The sequence below is a fragment of the Lycorma delicatula genome, chromosome 11 (assembly GCF_047948215.1).
Source record: "Lycorma delicatula isolate Av1 chromosome 11, ASM4794821v1, whole genome shotgun sequence".
Classification (NCBI taxonomy): Eukaryota; Metazoa; Arthropoda; class Insecta; order Hemiptera; family Fulgoridae; genus Lycorma; species Lycorma delicatula.
Window position 1 is genome coordinate 32,248,719 of NC_134465.1, and position 22,447 is coordinate 32,271,165.

General features: G+C 32.7%; 2 protein-coding genes across 3 annotated transcripts in view; one reads left to right on the forward strand and one right to left on the reverse strand.

Moving 5' to 3' along the window:
• LOC142331990 (ankyrin repeat and SAM domain-containing protein 1A-like) overlaps positions 1-12,078 on the reverse strand; it is a 313,191-nt gene extending 301,113 nt beyond the window's left edge. The window contains exon 1 of the mRNA XM_075378041.1: positions 11,871-12,078. Within this exon, the coding sequence (XP_075234156.1) occupies positions 11,871-11,974 (104 nt within the window). The 5' untranslated portion in view covers positions 11,975-12,078. The remainder of the gene's footprint in view (positions 1-11,870) is intronic.
• Positions 12,079-12,112: 34 nt separating this feature from the next.
• The window catches only part of LOC142331991 (transmembrane 7 superfamily member 3-like), a 60,290-nt gene continuing 49,955 nt past the window's right edge, over positions 12,113-22,447 (forward strand). For both annotated transcript variants that reach the window (XM_075378044.1, XM_075378043.1), the window contains exons 1-2: positions 12,113-12,481; positions 21,566-21,925. In XM_075378044.1, the coding sequence (XP_075234159.1) occupies positions 12,328-12,481; positions 21,566-21,925 (514 nt within the window). In that variant the 5' untranslated portion in view covers positions 12,113-12,327. The remainder of the gene's footprint in view (positions 12,482-21,565; positions 21,926-22,447) is intronic.

The window sequence follows — 22,447 nt, forward strand, 5'->3', positions numbered from 1 at the left end:
TTGACCAGTATTTACTTTAAAGTAAAAGTTTATTCACTTCACTACGTAACGCGATTAACAACCCAATCGAGAGAAAACTTACCACCAATCTAGGCAGAACACGAATATTGCATCTTTCTTTTTCTGTTTGGCCTCCGAAACCACCGTAAAGTATTACTTCAGAAGATGAATGAGAATGATGTGTATGAATGAAAATGAAGTACAGTCTTGTACAGTCTCAGATCGACCATTCCCCTGAGATGTGTGGTTAATTGAAAACCCAACTACTAAAGAACACCGGTATCCACGATCTAGTATTCAAATCCTAGTAACTGCCTTTACTAGGACTTGAACGCTGGAACTCGACTTCCAAATCTGCTGATTTGGGAAGACGCGTTCACCACTAAACCAACCCGGTGGGTTATAAATATAATCTAACCAACCTTAACCTTCGCTCGCTAGTCAAGGTTAGCGAAGCGAGCGTAGGTTACGTTTAGTTTTTTTTACATTTATAATTTTATTTAATTATTTACTTATTTTAATATAATGTTTCAGTGGCGTCATGTATGAAAAATTAACTAATGAAAGCGTTGTGGACAGATAACGGGTTTAGAACAAAAATTCAAAAAGGTACGAATTCATAAGACCCAAGGCTAAAGATTAATCGAATTTTCGAAATATTTTTAATTTCTGATCGCCCGTTAATTCGGATCTACAATGAAAATTTGCAAGATGATAAAACGCCTATGACAATAATAAAAATTGGAAAAAAATGAAAAAGTTAATATGGCATTCTGTACTTGAGCTTACTACCTACTCATTCCATAAGGCATGTTTCTATATCTTATTTAATTGTTTATTTATCAACATTTGAATATTCTATTTTGTAGAAAAGCGTGCTTCGGTACCTTTGCTAACGCTCAAAACCGACCATTATTAATTCTGTTTTTTGAAAAATAAAAATATTTTGTCATTTGTCAGTTAAAGCACATACTTTAAGATGGCGGAGATGATTTTTCAATGACTTTTAGTTATTGAAAAATAGTCAGAATATCGTAAATAAATGAATTCAAATCCGTATATAATTCTTTACTAGGATTTGATCCTTAGAACTCTCCATTTTGAAATCGGCTGATTTGCGATGACGAGTTCACCACTAGACCAACCCGGTGGGTACGATGATTCCACCTTTGTAGAAATTTTATTAATATTATTAATTTATCCTGAAATTAATAACGAGAATAAAACTTTTTGTCCGTTAAAAATTACTTAATAAAGCAGAAAATATTAGGTTAATAAATCCAATTAGTTAACCACGTTTATCAATAACTTGTAAGTTTAATCAGATTGGTTGTACAAAGAAAAAGAAAATAAATATGAAGTTCAAACCGATAAAAGAAAATTAGCAGCGTTAGGACGGCACAGGAAGACAAACGTTTAACATATTCGTATAATAGTAGGTGTACACAGGGAGGATACGGCCTGAAATCTAACAAGTAGATTTACTAAAATCACGACCAAGAAACAGCGATAAAGACAAGATTAACTTTCTTGGGGCAAATAATCAAGATGAACCCGTAAATAAACAAATCTTTGACAAGCTGTGTGTGGAACATGAAAAAGAAATCAAATTACCTGAAACAGATAAAAAAGGACTTCCAGATGATATACGTGAAAGAAGATGACTCCTGACCCCGTAGGGGAAGACACCCACCATGTGACAGTTGCGGTCGCCACGCCATCTTCTCCGTATCTATCCCTTATAGGCTTTACCAGCGCTCATCTTCAAAACCTCGGCGAAAGGCATTTATCAGCCTCGTTCTTGCTTCAGTCAGGATGCCACCGATGCGAATAAAACATGTGACATTTCCATCCGTATACAACTAGGAAATGAACTCTTTTACAGAGTTCATTTAAAACTCATCTATGTCGTGTCTTTAACAACACTGACTGACATGAAGGAAATGAAATTAAAAACCCAACTACCTACCCGACAGGTTAGAAGTTAAGTTCAACACGCAACCGTAACATAACACAAAACAAGAAATAAAAAAAAACCTTAAAGATCAAACCAAATAAAAAAAAAAATAACAAAAACATCAAACCTTATAACACAAGAACAACAAAACCAAGACACAGGAAAGACCAGGCGGAACCCTAAATTTCCTTGGCAATCCATTCTCTTGCCAGATACCCGATGAAATTTTCAACGATTACTCATTCGGCCCGGTTTTTCCAATCCTTACGGAGATCTAACGTTAACCCGATAATGTCGAGCCGACAAATCGTTTCCAAGCACAAAAGTTCGTAAATTACATGGTAAGCGTCATCTAGTTGTCCACAATCTGGACAGATACTTGAATCCACCAGGTCAAATCGCTGGAATCTGTCTCGGAAGGCGCCACGATCAGAAAGAAATTACGTCACATACTTGTTAGGGTGAACCCATGGGGCGCCCCGCAAACCGAGTTACTTTTTTTCACTTTAAATCTTATTCATTTATTTAATTCTACCGCTCACCTGTGACATCGGAACATAGAATTAGTTTAGAGCATTTTTGAGGTGGGGGTGCGATTTTGACATTTTTTTGCAAATATTATTTTTTAATTGTTAAAAAATATTCCCAAGAAAAATATCACCTTAATTAAGCGAAATCTCGAGATACTGAGGCTGAACTTCCTCTATATCCCTATATTCCTGACCTTTTAGGCTGAAAATGTTGCCCCATATACACAAGTAATCTGACCAAGTTTGATCAAAATAGGTGCAGTTCTAGAGATATAAGGTGCCCAATAGCGACACACACATGTTAATTCGAATATTAACATCGGGAAAATTTCCAGAAATTTCCCGGTTTTTTGGATTCCTTAGGTATCAAAATATCAATATCCAATGAAAACCGCTTATGCCCAAATTGGACCGATTACAATACTTTCCCTTCTACAGCTATAGCTTTGCTATCTAGAAGAAAAAATAAAGATTTTAATAGTTGAAATTCTTTTCGAACGGCTGATATTTTTTACGTAATGGATGTATAATTGATTGTCAGACAATTTCGGTTTATTCTATTAAATAGCTTTTCCGTTGTTGCCATGTATCTCTTTAATTATTGAACGAGTCTCGAAATAATAATAGTCACTCTAATAGCACTGAAGAAAAAATATAAAAAATGAAATTGAAATAATTACAGGTAAGCAAAAAAATTTATTCAATTATAGTTAGACTGAATACTTATCTAAAGGTAGGCATTTCTAATTATTGAAATCGTTCTGAAATTAAATAATAGTACATTATGCAATGAGCTTAATAATGTTATCCATTAATGAACAAGTGCGAAGTTACGACACGAGCCTTGTCGAGTGTCCTAAGTTCGCAAGAGTGCATTAATACCCATTATAGAGTTGTATACCGTATTTTTTCTACGGCTGAGAAAATACTCTGATTATTGATTTAAATCACTGATAGAGCAGTGTTTAGGGAATTTTTTTTTTAATTTTTCAAAAAATACATTTCTATGTAACAAAAACCTATGCAACAGCCTACATAAACTATGCAATATTAAATAATGACTGTCTGGAATTAAAAGTGCCAATATCTGAACTATAACTACTATAAATAGACTTACAGGTAGAAGATGAAAGAAGATATTTATTATTTTATTGTCCTGTTTAACAGGACACTAACACATGAGTGTTAGTCATAAGTTCTGCCTTTTCTTTAAGTCTCTCTTTTTCTGTTTGAATTCTGGAACCACAGTAAGGTATTACTTTAGAGGGTGATATGTATGAGTGTAAAAGAAGTGTAGTCTTGTACAGTCTCAAGTCGACCATTCGTGAGATGTGAGATTAAGTGAAAACCAACCACCAAAGAATCCACGATTTAGGTACCAAGGTATCCAAGATTTAGTACTCAAAACTGTATAAAAGTAACTGTCTTGACTAGGATTTGAACCTTAGAACTCTCAAATTCAAAATCAGCTGCTTTGCGATGATGTGTTCAGGACTAGAACAACCCTGTGGGTTAATTATGATCGGTGTTAAAGACATCTCTTTCTCAGAATCCAACATAATTAACAAAAGGATAAAAAGTGTAACACAGAAACTTAGTTACCTATTGGTATACTTTCAAATTAACTTCTTCTAGCTAAATACTAAATCAAATTAAAATCAAAATAAAAAAACCGCTGATACATTAAACAATACCCGCTTCTGATTGATCAGTGGTTGGAAATAGTAAGTGTTGGTTGAACACTTGTATCGTAATAAAAATCTGTTTCATAATGATCCTCATTATGATAAAAATTTTCTAGCCATGTAATTCAAATGTTATAATGTAACAGTAGAAAAATTTATTAAATTTTAATACTTATTTAATTATTATAAATTGACTTTTTTTTTATTGCATGACTTTTTGACCACCAATATTAATAAAAACAAAACAATATCTTGTACTATTACAGATATAAAATACCTTATAAAACAATAGCTTACTTTTTGCAACTTTTTTTTTCAGCAAGAAATAAAATTATACATCTGTAATTAATTAATTTTAATATGGTTTTTAAATATCTAAAAAAAAAAAAATCACCCAACAATTCAACTAATTTAATTGTTACAGTAATCCTGTATATAGATCCTTAAAATATTAACATACATAATATGCAAAATAAATGATGTAGTTACATTAGTACTATTTGATGAGTACTGCAGACAGTAAACATTTGAGTGGTAAGAGACACAAAGCGTTTAATCATGAATACACTTCCACCTACATTTTCAATGAACACGTCAAAGACTGATAAATAACTTATGACACTTGTAAAGTAGATGGTTTATACACAAGACAATTGTAGAAAAACTTCGACAAACTGTACAATGCACTTTATTTCTTGTCATAATAAAAATAAATAAAATTAAGAAATTGTAGATAATTTAGGTAATTGAATCGCAACTACAAATGTTAAATGAACACAAAACACGTAATATATAAGTTGTATACGTAAATTATGCATCATTATAATCTATCATCATTTTACAGATCTCAATTGTTAGTAATTCAGGGTATAATTTATAATATAAAAATATAATATGTACATAAATATAGTCGATTATAAATGTATAAATCGCATCTAAAATTAATAATGCAGCAAGCACACATCATTAAATAAAATATCTCTATTATAATTACATACACCATAATTTGTTCCTTTTTTTTACAGACTTTGTCATTTATATGACTTAATAAATAAAACATTTCATAATTTATACATCAGTCATTAACAAGGAAATGGTTATTATTATTTAACTATAAATATATTATATGTATATAAACCAAATCTTTTATAAATACTGGAATGTTTCACAGCTTGAGCCATAGTAACAGTGAATAATGTAGAGATTTTAGATAGCAGTGCAAGATGATGATGAGACTATGTTTACTTTATAAATATTCATTTACCTAAATTGTGTCTAATTTGCATCTTAAAAAAAACAAGTTTATCTAAACTTGATTATTTTTATCACAATGATAATTATTATTGTTATTATTATTAATATTCAGATAAAAACATAATACTGTTTTAATAGATCAAACTCTCTTTTCTGTCTAGCCTCCAGAACCACTGTAAGATATATTACTTCAGAGGATGGATTATATGTATGAATATAAATGAAGTGTAGTCTTGTACAGCCTAAATTTGACCATTACCAAGATGTGTGGTTAATTAAAATCCAACCATCAAAGAAAACTAGTATCCACGATCTAGTATTCAAATCCGTATAACAGCCTTTACTACAATTTTGACCTTAGAATTCTCAACTTCAAAATCCGCTGATTTGTGATGACAAGTTAACCACACTAGACCAGCCTAGTGGATTAATGGATCAAACTAAGAAAAAAACTTAAATTTTTATTTTTACTTCTCTTGCAATCTGAAGTAAACAAGCTTGAAACGGCCAAACGGCCGAAAATTTCAAGATGCACAAACAAAATTGAAATACGGTAGTAAAATTATTTTAATAACAAATCTAAGTGCTGATCTAAAAGCCAACATATAGACAACAATAGATTTTCATAACTGGAAAATACTTTAATGAAATCATAGAAAAAAAAACAGCACCTACTTACATAGTAAATTATAATCTCTAGCATTTGATTTTTTTTCTATGATAGGCAAGCCTTTTTCTTTCTTTCTTTTCCCTGTTTAGCCTCTGGGAATTACCATTCAGGTATTACTTCAGAGGATGATATGTATGAGTGTAAATGAAGTGTAGTCTCAGTTCGACCGTTCCTAAGATGTGTGGTTAATTGAAACCCAACCATCAAAGAACACCGGTATCCATGATACAGATTCAAATCTGTATAAAAGTAACTACCTTTACTAGGACTTGAGTGCTGGAACTCTCGACTTCCAAATCGGCTGATTTGGGAAGACGCGTTCACCATTAGACCAGCCCAGTGGGTTTCGATCAGGAAGCCTGGCTTATTTACTTTTAACTATTAGTCTTATTGTAAAAGCTATCATACATTGGAAAATAAAATAATTAAATTTGTGCACTTTTTTGGTACACGGACACAGACCATGTACCAAACTGCCTTTTCATATACTGGTATTGTTAGCGTAGAAAACCAAGAAAGTTATGAGTAATGAATTATAAAAGATTAAGAATAAAGAAAAAAGGTAGAGATGAAAAAAGATGATCTACCCATCAGGATAAATTAAAGTAAACAGTAGATACAACAGAGCAAATAGCCGCACACACAGAATGCTGAAAATTTAGAGGTATGAGGTATAACAAAGAAAATCTATCATATATTGTCTTGAATAGTGGAATGATTTGAGAACAAGTTTAAGAAATAGCTGTCATATGATCTTCAATATTCTTTTATTTCAAGTATGAACATGAATGACAACGAAACATTATTGTTAAAATTATAAACTAAAGTAAATCTTTAAACAATAAATATTTAAAAAAGCTCAAAGTTCAGATGACACATCAAATTTTATTTATCACAAAATTTTTTTTATTTTTATTATTAACACAACACCCCCCTATGTTATGTAGTTTATTTCATTAACTACCACTATCAAAATGAATGATAAATAAAACTACAGGTCTAATAATATATACTTATTTATGTAGTTCCCATTTAATAATTTACAAAAAGAATGTAAATCTAGAATTCTGATGGTGTTATCAAACAAAAAATGTTGTATTATAAAGTATCCTTCCATACAGATAGAAAAGAATCTTAAATCTATATTAAACAGGAGTCACACCTTTACTTGACACAACCATCAGTAAATTATTTAATTCTCTATGTAATTTCCAGTAAAATAAAAACAAGTTACTGGGTGGAGAATTGCCATCACATTGAGCTCCAAAGAAGAGCATTTATTCTCAAAACTGATTTTTTTTTTTGTTTAACCTCCAGGACCACCGTTAGGTATTGCTTCAACTATGTGTGAAAATGCCATGCCTAACCAGGATTCAAACCTGGGACCTCCAGACGAAAGGCTGAGACACTACCACTCGCACCATGAAGGCCGGCATTCCCAAAACTGCTGGAAGATGTTATCATGACACCAGTTGTTACCAATTTTCATAATACCTATCCAAAGTACATAAGTAAAATAATGAAATGCAAAAGGTGAACAGGTAATTAACTCAAATTAGCAATGTACTGGCCAGTATATATCATGGTAGGGTACTTACGTATTAATGCCACCGCAGCTACATCTTTATTTAAAAACAAAGTAGTCAATCGGATTTCGGTAGAAAATGAACAGTCTCTTTATTAATTTTAATAAATGGTTATTTATATTTATTTATTTTATAAATATAATTTAAACAAACTTAACCTACGCTCTCTTCACTCGCTAACCTTGACTAATTAACACCGTAATTTTTTGAGTATTTATTTAATAATTTCAGTAATTATTGCAACTATATATTATTTAAATAATCAAAACACTCCTGTTAGTTAGTCAAGGTTAGCGAGCGTAGGTTAAGTTTGGTTAAATAAAAATAAATAAATATAAATAACCATTTATTAAAATTAATAAAGAGACTGTTTTCAATTTATGTTAAACTCTATATCGGCCCATTTTCCACCAAATCCGATTGACTACTTTGTTTTTAAATAAAGCTGTAGCTGCGGTGGCGTTAATATGTAAGTACCCATGGTAGTTTACCATCTTATCCACGATTATGCGAATAAGATATGAAAAAATTTATAACAGAAATACTAATAGCATAATACATTAATATAGAAGAAATTAAAAAAACTAATCAAAGGTAACTAACTCTCCACAATAAAAAAATAAACAAATATTAAAAATATATCTTGCATATTTACAAAATCTTTAACAGATGAAAATATGAGTAGTTAAAAAAACAAATGTGAATAAAAGATTACTGCAGTACATCAAGGGATTTTTTTTAACAGCACACAAAATTGCATTGTAAACTTTAATCTAATATATCCAGTTTTTTGGACAAAAATTTTCTTTATAATTCATCAACAATAATCTTTTTATTACCATCAACGTCAATGCTAAGGTTTATATGCATATTTATATATATAAGGTCTACTACAACTAAATGCATAAGCACCCACCAGAGAGGGAAAAAGAAGTTCCCAAGTAAGTCCATGGCAGAGCCCTCTCTACCAAGCACTTCAGCATGGAGATCCTATTATAGTTACAGCCTGAACCCACAGAACCAATAATGAAATAAGGATAAGGAAAATAAATACCAAAGAAGGTAGAAAGAGTAATTTACTATCTTATCAGGATCTATGACGGTCCTAAGGCATTACTGTAGTTTGCCGATAAACTGCAATTACAAAATTTTAATTATGATTTTAAATTTGACAAAAAATTCATATATTGTTTTTACAAGAAACAGTAAAGCCATTCCCAAGAAAAATATCAATCTCATGCCAGAATTACTAGGAAAAGTGAGAAGTGTAATGATTTCAATTAGTCAATGCCTTTTTCAATTAGTCAAATATACCTGTTCTATAACGGTTAGCCCAAACCGTTCAAAATGCAAGTAATATTTTGCCCTACAAATGATATCTGCTGTATTAACCACAGGGCTTGGCTGTGTAATTAAAATCATATACAGAGAAAAAAATACTGATTAGTGTCATTTATAATTCAAATGCTTTAACTATTTGTAAACAAAAAAAAAAATTGAAAAATTAATGAAGTACCGAACTAAGGCTCCTGCTTCTTTAAGAAATGATGAAATTATTAACACTTACTGTAATCAATACCATTAACAATTTCTCCAATAACAAATTATTAATCTACCCTTTTACAGCTGATAAACATTTACAATATAATGTCATAATACATATATTTTCTTTACGACACGCATATGGGGAGATTAAATGAACAAACAATATACAAGGAGAATGATAAAATTTCCCTTATAACTGTTGAGCAAACTGTTGAACATCAACAGTTTGCTGCAAATGATAAATGACATTAAGTAGTTAATGAAAATGTTGATAAGAGGCCCTTAAAAGAAAAAAATGTAAAACAAATGGAATACGTAAAACACATATTTTACTAACAAAAATCAGGTTGGATGAGTTAAAAGATATCAGACCCTTGCTAGGAATTGACTTGAAACTTAGTGATTTAAATACTAGCATGCTAACCACTAAATCAACTGGCTGATCAGTATTAATCATGAATAAAACAGGTTAACAATTTTCAATTATAATTTAATTGTAATTTGGCTATCTCTTCTTTAATATAAAGATTATAATACAAACTTCCAGGACTGGAATTTCTCAACTGGAAGTTAAACATACTGTTTATCACTAGACTGTGTTATTAGCACAAATAGGTCATACATCAAAAGTTATTGACTGAACAGCTGTTTTTAATAAATGGTAGGTAAACTAACTTTTAGAAGGATTAAATTTTTTTAATTACAACTATACTAATTAGTTTGTTTAAATAAATGATCGATAAATATATATATATATATATGTGTGTGTGTGTGTGTAAATGCTTAAGTTTGTCTGTATGTTTGTATGCAATAGCATTTTCTTTTTTCCTGTTTAGCCACTGATAATTAACTTTCAGGTAATACTTCAGAGGAAGAATGAGGATGATATGTATGAGTGTAAATGAAGTGTAGTCTTGTACAGTCTCAGTTCGACCATTCCTGAGATGTGTGGTTAACTGAAACGCAACCACCCAAGAACACAGATATCCACAATCTAGTATTCAAATCCGTGTAAAAATAACTGACTTTACTAGGACTTGAACACTGGAACTCACAACTTCCAAATGATTTGGGAAGACGTGTTCACCACTAGACCAACCCAGTGGGTTTAATAAATATCTATAAAATATTTAATATTCACACTACTAGAGTTACTACTATTCTGTCTTTTGTAATTTAGTTTCTTGTTCAAGTAATTGTAAAGTCTGCATACTTTCTTCTTCATTGTTTCCTCTTCTCTTTCCTTTTTTTCAACATTACATCCCTTTTTATTATTAATTTTTTCACATGTAGTTTTTTCAATCATTTTCATTAAGCCCTTTAAGAAGAGATTGAATCTAGGATGATCATAAAATGCGCTAAGCCGGGTTTCATGATAATAAGAAATCAAGGCCTGGAGGTTGAATGAGCATATAAATGCCAAGGTTTCTCACAACCATGTGGATAACAAATGTGTCGGGGGTCAAAGGAGCGAAGCCCTCTGGCTAGACAATTGAGCGAGCGAAGCGAGCATTAATTACAAGCCCTTATGTACAATAAACCAGTTTCATGTTTATTTTAGCAGTACACACACGGTTTAATTAACCAGTTTTTAGATAAATATATCTCAGCACCACAACAATGGCCTAAATAAGCAATTTATGAACAAATAAACATTAAAATCTGATATAAAATAGCAATAAAATTTTACAGTGATCATAAACATTTTTACTACTGCAGCCTAAATTAATGAACGATAAAAAGGAAATATAACAAAGAACCAGAATTTATCAACATAAACACATCAAAGTTCATTGAAAATATTCAAACATAAATATATATACACTAAACAAAATTAAAACCAGATTTTACTTTGATTTATTAAAAATTTAAATACCACACAAGGCAGCAAGGTAACAATTATAAATTATTATCTACAGTACTTTCTACTTTAACAACAGTTGAATTCTGTTTAACTCATAAAAAATATACAAGAAAACTAATGCACTGGAAAATTCACATTTTACATATCTAATTACACTGAGATTAACAACAGTAATTAATACAAATTGATATTGAAGCATACAATTCATTCAATAGATTTCAAAAAATACTGCCTACTTATATAAAAATATATACAAAATCAATTAAGTTCATGTTTTGTAATTTGAAAGAAAAATCATTATTTAAATTCAGAATAAATAAAATATAAAAATGATGCAAAATAGTAGGTTCAACACAATTACTTTAATTAAATATGTTAAAACTGAATGTAAAGTTATTTTTATGCAAATTAAGTAAACAAATCACACAATTCCATTCATTAGGAAAATTAATTAAAAGGTTTACAGCAATTATGTTTGGTTAGGTAAACAAAACTTAAATATTTCTCTACATTTCTGAGCCGGGATATAAGTATGTAAACGTTTAAAAAAATGTTATTAACACTTGTGTAAATTGACACTACATGTTAACAGGTTAGAAATCTTCCTTACAAATTTATCAAAATTAAACATTTAATATCATTTAATTATAAATCTAAGTTATTTAGATACATATATAAGATAACAAGAATAAACGTTAAAGTTTTAAATAAGTAATCGGCGAATAAGATAACATGGAAACAAAATATAAACATATTAAAAATAATCAGTAATACTATACCTTGCTAATGGGCCACTCCTTTTAGCACGTTGAACCAATATTTTCTCAACTACGGAAAAATTTCCATTCCTGGCCGCTTCTAATAGCTCTTGATCTTTTCCCATATCCCCGTACACACTTATTTAAACACGAACCGATTCAAATTAATCACATAATTCATTTTTCTACTAACACTATCACAAATTCATCGATCCACAACTGCCATATTGGCCACAGGAGCGCCACTAGTGGCTGTGTCTGTCATCCCGTACAACTTGCACTCTTGTTCATCTGTCAGCTGCGATGGTTGAAAAGATCAATAACTGATAACGTATTGAATGCGTTATGTAGTCATGTTCTGTTACGTGATACTGTATCAATTTTATATATTTATCAGATAATTACTGTTCAGCTTTTTTGAAGTGTAGTGATTTAATTTTGTGAAAGTTTTTATCAATTAATTGAATACTTTTTTACCATGCATTTCTTTAATACAAGACTAGCACAATTTTATAGGTTATGTTTGCTATATTCTTTCTATGTAAATATTATTGTATTTCTTGTGTTACCTAGTGTTTTATCAGTTACAGTAAAAGTAGATTCCAGCACAGATAGTATAAAATACGAGAAAGGTTAGTATTTATTCATAATGTTTTTCTTTAACGTTATTTACTGAACTTAAGTCTAATTTTGTTTATACGATAACAAGTGGTTTCAAAGTTAGTCTGGTTGGCCTGAATTTTTTATCTGTGATAACAGACATGTAAATTTTTATGATTAATTACTTTTTTTTGTAATTTCTAATATTAATAAAGATTTATCATAATTGACTGTAATTATTCTATTGTTTAATGGTACAATATTACGTAATATTCTATACTAATATATTCGAGCGATAATTTTATAAAAATGAATCAAATTGGAGTATTTATCTTAATTAAAAAGTTACATATTGTTAATGTCATGGCACGTATTTTTTCTAATAATTTTTTGAATGAAATAATCCATGGATTACATAAAGCTTACTCAGATGACAAAAATTATATGTACATACAATAATATACGTACATCCGCATAGATAATGAAACTCATTAACAAGGAAAAATCTGACCTAATTTGATGAATTGAAATCACACTTCCTATTGATAAGCCCACATTTTGTTCAAAAGCCTGGTCTTATTCCTTATCTACACCTCAGTCACTAGTTTCTGGGACCACTGGAAAGGACATACAGCCCCTAGACAATACTTTAGGCAGAGCAGTTAGGCTGTTAAGGGAGTATCTGGCCCATTAATTACCAGCTGGTGCTATCGTGCAACAAACAACCATTACTATGGATTAACCAAACTATATAGTACCTGCCCACTAGATACTGTAAAGCGAAAATTTAATTTTACGTTCCGTAAAGGCATTTAAAACTATTTCCAGAGGCTTTTTGATAGATCTGAAGTACTACTTAGTGTTTCATTTCAGAAGGTCCTTTGCATTTACTTTCAAAATCGTAACCAGATTGATTCAGATTTGAATTATTATTCGTCATTGGATTTTAAATGCATGTAACAAAACCGGTTTAGCGGACCTGACTAACGGTTACCTACCAGTTAAGAAATACCTGCCCACTGGATATTCAGATAAAAATGCTAGGATGTGTGAAGACAGTCAACTTTCAAAAGATTGGAGTAATTTGTTGTTCTTTCTAACATCAAATAGAAAAACTTTGTTGATGACAAAAAATCTGGTTTTTACATTTGTAATTTTTCACAGCAATTAGTGTCAATTTGATAAAGATCAAATTGATGCACATATATATAGTACATAAGTTGTACTTTTAATTTTTTTTTAAGCCCTTGATTCTTTTATCTTTTACTTCATTCACTTAATTATTTTGATAAATCTGAATATTGAATTTATATATAAGGAATTAGCTGTTTTAGAGCTCTGGTAGCCATGTTGTTGACTACCATTCATCTCAGTATACTTGAATCTGTTTTCCCATATTATTTTTATAATAAAATTACAAATAAAACATAGTTTTATTCTGCATGAAATGAGTTTTTCAAGTATGCACGATTAAGAAATAAAATAAAGGAACTTAATCAGTTAACCCTCATGAAATATAGATGTATGAATATGTTCTACACTTTCAGTTTATATGCCAGCAGATTTGTCTCTTGTGTTATATCCCTAATATCCCAACATGGTTGGCACACAGTCTTGAGGGGAGTGCCTTTCAGCTTCTAACATCCTGGGTGGCCATGCTAGGTCTGGCTATGCCACTCCCAGCCGCACCACACAATCCACCAGGACTAGGTCCTTTCCATTGCCTGCCTCAAATGAGGATGTCCTTGAGGAGGCTCCCCCACCAGGTCTTGGTCTTTACTACACCCCATACCTCCCCAGGAGTCCTTCAATCATCAGAAGTAGGACACTTCAGTATCCCACCCTTCCTTTTGTTTTACCTTTGGGGCCCCCTTTAGATATTGCTTTAGAGGATAAGATGAATGACGTATTTGTAGCATGTGAAAGTGCCATGCCCGACTGGGATTCGAACCTCAAACCTGGGAGTTCCGGATGAAAGGCCGAGACGCTACCACTTGCGCTATGGAGGTCGGCATCCCATTCCTCCTGAATGAGGCTATCCAACTGTCTCTACTCTAACATTTCACATGAGCATTACCCTTCTTCAAAGTCCTCTGCGATCTTCTTCATGAACGTACTTATCATCCCAACTATCAGTTTCCAGTTGCTCTCCCCTTGAAGGATAGCCTCAATAATGTTCTGGAATTACTGCCTGCCTCTCCCCCACCCATTTTGGGCAATAGAAAATAGTATGTTCTACTGTGTTAACCTCCACCCAGTAGAGACATACATAAGATCTTCTCCTCTAAAAAGGTAGCTGTTAAAACAGCCGTGGCCTGTCAGAAACTGGGTAAGCTCAAATGAAAGCTCCTCATATCTCCTCCAAAGCCATGGCTTTATGGATAGGATCTGTTACCACCCAACCTCAGCTCTGTCCCATCTAATTTGCCAGTTAACCTCTAATTCTTCCGTGGCAATGGCTCATTCCCAATGGCTTTTACTACTCCCAATAGCTCTTTCTATTCTTCCCGCCACCAGTAATTCTAAAGGGGAGAGCAATGACACATCCAGAATGGTCTCTGTTAAGACCATCGAATATGCACACCCCACCCCAATTGTCAACTGCCTCTGAGCCTCCCCAATATTTACAGCCTTCTTCTTATCAAGGGCTCACTTCCAGACCATAACTGCATAAAGGCTGATGCTCCGAACCACTGATACCAACATCCTATGCTTGGATATACTCGACCTGCCAACCCTGCTCATTAATCTGGAGGCAGCTGATAATGTCCTACTAGCCCTATCAACTACCTCCATCACATGAGGCTGAAAAGAGCATTTGGAATCTATCCAAATGCCCAAATACTTCACCTTACTCACTGGCTCAATATCAACAACTCTAACCATGAGCCTGATGTCCTCCTGACGTCTCCTACCAGCTGTAACTACCATTCCAGTTTTTTCCACCACCAGGCTAAAATTTATCTCTGCTAACCACTAGTCCACCAAGTCAATGGTCTCAACATTACCTCTATGTATAACCTACTCCGTTCTCCCAACAATTACAAATGAAATATCATCAGCAAATGCAGTAATATGGACACTCTCAGGATACCTCAACCTGAAATGCCATTATACGCAATGTTTCACAGAGTAGGCCCCAAACAGGGCCTACACTGGGTTCGGTGCACAGGGTTCACCGAACCCTGTGTGTGCTAGAGTGTGGTGTTCACACAGGGTTCGGTGAACACCACACTCTAGCTCCTGTTCCTCAGCTACTCCTACCACCACCCAATTTGTGAAGTAGTCCTCCAGAATCCTAATTAAATATGGACTAACATCTCGCCTCCTTAGTCCCTCTAGGACACACCCAAATGGCAGCGCATTGAATGCATTACGCACATCCAACAACGCCACTGCTGGGGTGGCCCTCGTTCTCCATGTGCCAGCAGATGCTTCGTCCACCAGGCTCATCACTCTATTCACTGCATCCAATCTGGTGCACCCGCTCCAAAAGCCATACTGCTTGTCGCTGAAACCTCCTTTTCTATCCACCTCCTCCAGCAACCTCTCCACCATTATTTTATCAAATAGTTTACTCAAACAACTGAGAAAGCGCAGCGGTCGAAACCTGCTCGAGTCTCCCACAATGCCCTCTCCCTTCTTCAACATTGGTCATCTTTCTGTTCCTCCAGAGTGCCATTAAACAAGATTCTATTAAACACCATTTTAGTCTGGCATGGCACCACTGCAACCACAGCTCCATTTGGCACCCCATCCAGACCTGGACCTTTCTAACTGGATAGCCTCTTGCTGCCCATTGGATCTCCTCCAAAGAAAAAGGGGGTTATCTCCGTAGCCACTTCCCAGCCTGACATCGGGAAAAGGCTTCTCTAAATGTACTCATAATTTCCACTGAGAGAACGGGTAGCACCCTACCAAACTTGCCAGACATTATCCTGTAGGTGCTACCCCAAACGTCCTCATCTAGTTTTGAACAAAGCTCCCCCCATTTATCCTTCTTACTTTCTTTTCTTCCTTTTATTTTCGTACTCTCCAGATGGCTCTTCTATACTCTCTCCTCTTTTCAGGCAACAAACCTGTGCAACATCCAACCTCCTCATTGTCACCCCTTCTCTTCGCTTTCTTCAACCAACGTCAAGCCCTTAAACACTCGACCCTTGCTGCCGCCACATTCTTAGAACACCAATATACTCGCTTATCATAGCAACATCCACACATCAGTTCTTCCTCAACCACCCAATCACTTCCTTCAGATGTTTAGGCATTATTTCCTGTAGATTTCCAATGCGCTCCACTATCTTACTTTTACATTTTTTGAACCCTCCTTCAGAAATAATCTTTCAATTTTGGCTAATCTGCTGCTCTACCACTCCTACTTCAAAAACCACCAACCCCTCACCAACTGGGCCAATCTTGGTGAGACAAATGTTACATCAACAAAAGAACACCCATTCACCCTCACCATCATTCAGACAATCTAGTCCATGCCCCACAACCATCTTCTCAAGAAGCGTTTCTCTAAGTTGGTTACATTACATCCCCACGCCACACTTTTGGCATTTAAATCACCTGCCAAAACCAAACATTTCCTAGTTCGATACATCACCAAGCTCAGCTCCTCCAAAATTTCCTCAATGTATTGGACAGTACAATTTAGCGAGATATACATGCTGAACACCACCATCACAAACCCTCTCTTCTCCTCACTTGAGAGTAGAAGCCTACTTTTGGTGACTGCTGCACTCTTCACTGCATCCACCACCCATCCACTCTCCTCAACTTGTGCTCTTACATTACCAGTAGGTCCACATCCAACCTCTTCCCTTACTCCAACAGTGCATTATGCACCATCACGCTCCTGTTAAAGTTCAGTTGCAGAAACTTTACCATTTTTGGGCTTACATACAGTGCTACCCATCCCTGACTCTCCGCATTTCAGACACTTAGTCTGTGCCTTGCATTCCACAGACTTGTGGTCAACTTCACTACAGTTAAAGCACATGGCTGACCAGGCTTATTCTCTGCAACCTGCCACCATGTGCCTCATCTCCAGGCATTTGTAACACCTGGGCTCATCTCTATTAAGGGAAACCCTGCAGAGCACTCAACCAACTCTGACCCTCCTCACAGCTGTTACTTCCACAGTCGTTGCTGCTATAAACATCCTCAGCCACAACCTTCTTACCTTCCTTAGAATCCACCGCCACCATGAAAACTCGACCCTGTCTTTCCTCGACCAAATTTCCGAGGAGCACTTCCGCCTGCTTACACTCAGATACAAGCTGTCCTGTTCTAAGTTTGCATTGTTTGAGCAACCTCCTCAAATATAGTGCCCTCTCCAACACCTTCTTAAATTGTCCCATAGTAGATATATCATACAGCACAAATATGTCCTGTCCGAAACCTCAAAAATAAATTCTGTCATGTACTCATTGTGTGAAAAAACTTCCAATGGTCATCGTCTGCTAACCAGCACCAGGATATCCTTCATCACTCCCTTCTCAATTTGGTCTATCAGCCTCCTACTTTCCACCTGAATAGTCTGAGAGACCGCCTCCTTAACTTCACACCTAGGACCTGCACCACACAAATATCTTGCGCTGCTCAGGCCCTTCCTTCTAATCTAAAGGGTTTTTTTAATAAACAATTTTTTTAATGATAAAAGATTGTATTAAGGAATTTTGATTATTTGTTGCCAAGAGATTAATGTATTCACTTAACAATCATGTTGTGCCATTTTTAAAAAGGAATCTTTGCTTTCTCTCAACCAGTTTGTTATAATTCTGTTTGTATGGATAAAAAAATAACTTATTCGTTTTATAATAAAAATAATTTTCTTTGCTTACTAGTAATAAATTGAATGATTTTAAAATATGATCTTTATATATAGAAATTTGTATCTGCAACATAATAATAAGATAACATTTGTATCTGGTATATAAGGAAGGGCTCAAAATCTTCACAGTTTTGAATTATAAAGAAAAGAAGTATAATTTGGAAAAATAAAAGTATTTATCAAAAATTTCACAACTAATTAAATAAAATTTCCAGCATAATTTATCGAAGTTACAATAAGTGTTTGAAAATGTTTAACGTACAAGTTATCTGAATTTTATGGAGAAATGATATGTATTTTGTTTTAAAACTTAACATTTTATGAACGTAAATTTGTATCAGCATTAAAGGTACAACAATTAAAATAGAGTGTAGCTTTAAAATTTTGTTTGAGACTTTTTCAAAAATGCTATGTATATATATATATATAAAATTTTTTTCAAAACTTTTGGATGGATCTAAGCTGATTACAAAAGTAGTTAACAATGCTAATCTTAAAACCTCAAAGCCTGTCATATCAAAAATTGCTGAAGTATAAAAAATAGTGTATAAATATTTAAGTTCTGTTACCTTGACTTGGAAAAACTATTTGTCTATTATCTCAGGAAATAAATTTGTGTACATTTACAATTTGTTGAATGTACATTTACAATTTGTTGAACAGTACATGTTCAAATAACAACTATGAATGAAGTGTTAAACAATTTTTTTAAGGGGAAAAAATTATTTTAAAGTTATGTATGAAGTCAAATATTTAAAATAAAAAATACAAGCATGCATACACTAAAAAATATAAGTTGGACACATATTTATAAATTGATTTAGTGTGACTGATTGAAAAACGGTAACATAAAACTACTTTTTATTATTAACTGTACTAGCAGATTGACTGTTAATTTTCATCAACTGTTATGCACATCTAAAAACATAAAATTATCTTTGCACATATAATTTTATGTATAGTATTTAAAAAATTTAATTATATGGAATTGCAATATTGAGTATTTTTATGTGTTTAGTGTATCTTGTTTAAAAAAATTACATTCGCTTTGCCCAATGTAGAAACTTGTGCAGTTAAGTTAATTTATTTGGTAAGTTTATTATGTTTTGTTTTGATTATTTTTCTATAATCTATTTGATAATTTACTTTTTTCTAAATTACCTGTATCTATACTATTACATAAAGAGGAAGAAGGTTTTTGTTTGTTCTGGATAAAAAAACTACTCGTTCAATCACAACCAAATTTTTACCCATGTTTCTTGGCATAACTGAGAAGGTTTTTAGTTATATTTCATCTTAAAAGATCTGGAAAAAAAATGTTTGATTATGTAGTGGTGGAGACTTACTGGTTGAAGCACAAAAATAAAGAATTGAATTAATGAACTGTGAACTGCCAGTCTCTATCACTATGTAAGCTGGTTTTCAACTGAATGATTTGAATCAGTCTAATGAATAATATTATAAAAATAATAGAATTAAATGTACATTAAATAAATTTAAAAAAATTCTGTTTAACAATAATGGGATCATGATTATTCGGAAGTATATATATGTATAAAGTTTATCTATTGTATCACACGAGAACCATCAGATTGATTACTTTCAAATTTGCAGGATACATTCGTGTTATCCCAGAGAAGGTTGTAAGCCATCGACTGAGGCCCTAGCTCCCTGAAAGGTTAAGATATTAAAAATATCCATTATTTCTTCACCCCCAAGGACAGTGAAGTTATGAATTAAAGATTTCCATTAAGGAAAAACTTGATTAATCTTTTTACTTCATTATATTTCTGCCGCCATGGCAAAAAATAAATAAGTTATCAATCTATGAGTATTATTCTCATAACCATGATGATAACATCGAATGTGGGGGTCCAGCGGTGGATCCCTCTGGGTAAATGGGACCAATGCAAGCTCTGTTGGTGTCCTGAGTGCTGGTCTCCCTGGCAAACTGGGAATGGTGAGAGAAGCGAGCTTTGCAGCTATGGGGTCTCTGCAACCGTGGGGTAGGCGCTGAATTGGCTTTGGGATTCACCTGGGTGGACCTGAGCCACAAGGGTCCAGGTTCTGGCTGGACGGGTCGGCTAGTTTGTATATATTAGAGTGCTGCTTGTTTATTTGTTAACTGGAATTAAACTGATGTACTTAGATCACAGTACATCAACACTTCCAGATCGTAATGAAAATACCTATCCTCTGCTTTACCCCTAGAAAGAAATTGACTTTTTATACATACGACCATCGGTCAATACAGCATATAAATTAATTTTTTTTCCTTTTCATGTTTAATTGATCAGTGCATACATATATTAATTAAATTTGATGTATTATTATTATTGTTCATGTGGGTTATATATAAGTAACCATTAAGTGTGTGACTTTAGAAAAATAATAATAAAAACACGATAAAAATTAGCACTAATAAACAAATAAATAAAAGCATTACATATTATTTTTTTAAATAATAAAGAATTATTATATGTTGTCTTTTTTTTTACTATTTCTAGCCTGAGAGTTATAGTATATAACACATTACATGTATTTTTTTTTCAGAGGGAACAGGAGGTCTAGCTTTTTCCAGTTAATATTTTAAGCATTAGTTAATGTACAGCCACTGAATTCCCCAACTCAGTCCATAGATACCCTTTAACAGTACACCCTTTACAGTAAGTTTGGATTGGTACAATAGGACCAAGTAGTGGAAAGTATACTTTCAATTGATAATAAAGAAGTAGGGATCAAGAATAAAGATAAATAAAAGAGATGGATGGTGACAGTCTACCTTTAGAAAACCATTAACATGTAAAACAGCCTTATCCAGAGGAAAGCTCATAAAAGAGGGCATCTATCCCTTCACTCAAGAAATCAGGATATATTTATCCCGATGCATGCAGCATATTACTAATAAATGATTTTGCATTGAACAACTTAGATATTGCTAAACAATTTTTGTTTCTTCCTGAAATTAAATAGGCACCTTATAGGATAAGTAAAGAAACTCCATTTACGGACCATTTGTGAAGTGTGTGTTATCCAACTGAATTATAAACCATTCAGCCTCATCCCTTTTGAAAATAAATAACTATATATAACTAACTTTACAAATATATTATATATAACGTATAAGTTATTTATATATAACTTTACAAATACACTGTTTATGGTTATTGCTTAATATAACCATAACACATTCGAGATGCTTATAGTTAATAGTAATTTTTTTCATCTGACTCCCCCACTAATGTGTGTTTGACTTTAATATTATTTTTATTTTCAGAATCAGAATGGAAATTATCATTGAAGAGTTCAAAAGAAATTCCTAATAATGATTTAACTGGCGCAGTTATTGAATATATAAAACCATTAATGCCTTTTCAACGTATAAAAATTGATATTACAGATATACCAACAGACGTTCGTTTTCTGTTAGTTGAAGTTCATTCCTACCTGAATAGTGTAACTTTAAGTTATAATCTTGATACTGATGATAAAAGTTCATATGTAACTGGTACTGATATTGGTTTAGTTAAATACACAAATTCCCTTTTATATACTGAACCTGTTACGTTATATTTATCCAACGATAATAATTTTAATATTACTGTACTACTAGCTGTTACTACGTATCATAAAGACGGTAAGTCTTCTCATTTTCTTTATGTTAAAATACATGTATTACAGTGAGAAATTAATATTTTTATTCATTAACTAGTGTACGGCTACAACTTTTTGAGTTATCTATTATTATATGCCCTCGAATATAATGTGTTGGGGAAAGTTACAAAAATAAAATTACAAATAGCTCGTTTTTGCCAAAAGAATATTGGACTTTATTTTTAACAGAATGAAAAACAGAATTATATAACCATGTTCATAAAAACAAAAAAGTGCATAAAAACACTATTACATATTATTGTTTTGTTAAGACAAATGCTTTGCACAAAATCTTCTTGTGTGATATTTATATACAATCCTTAAGTAAAGTATAGGTAAACTTATTACATTAAATATTTCTTTCACATAAACACAGTGTATAATAATGATACATATAATAATAGTATCTTATTGTTTAACAGAGGATTACGTTAATATTTAGTAGACGATTACTGTTTTTTGTTAATGAAAAACAAATATCTTGATACTCACTGGCACAGAATGT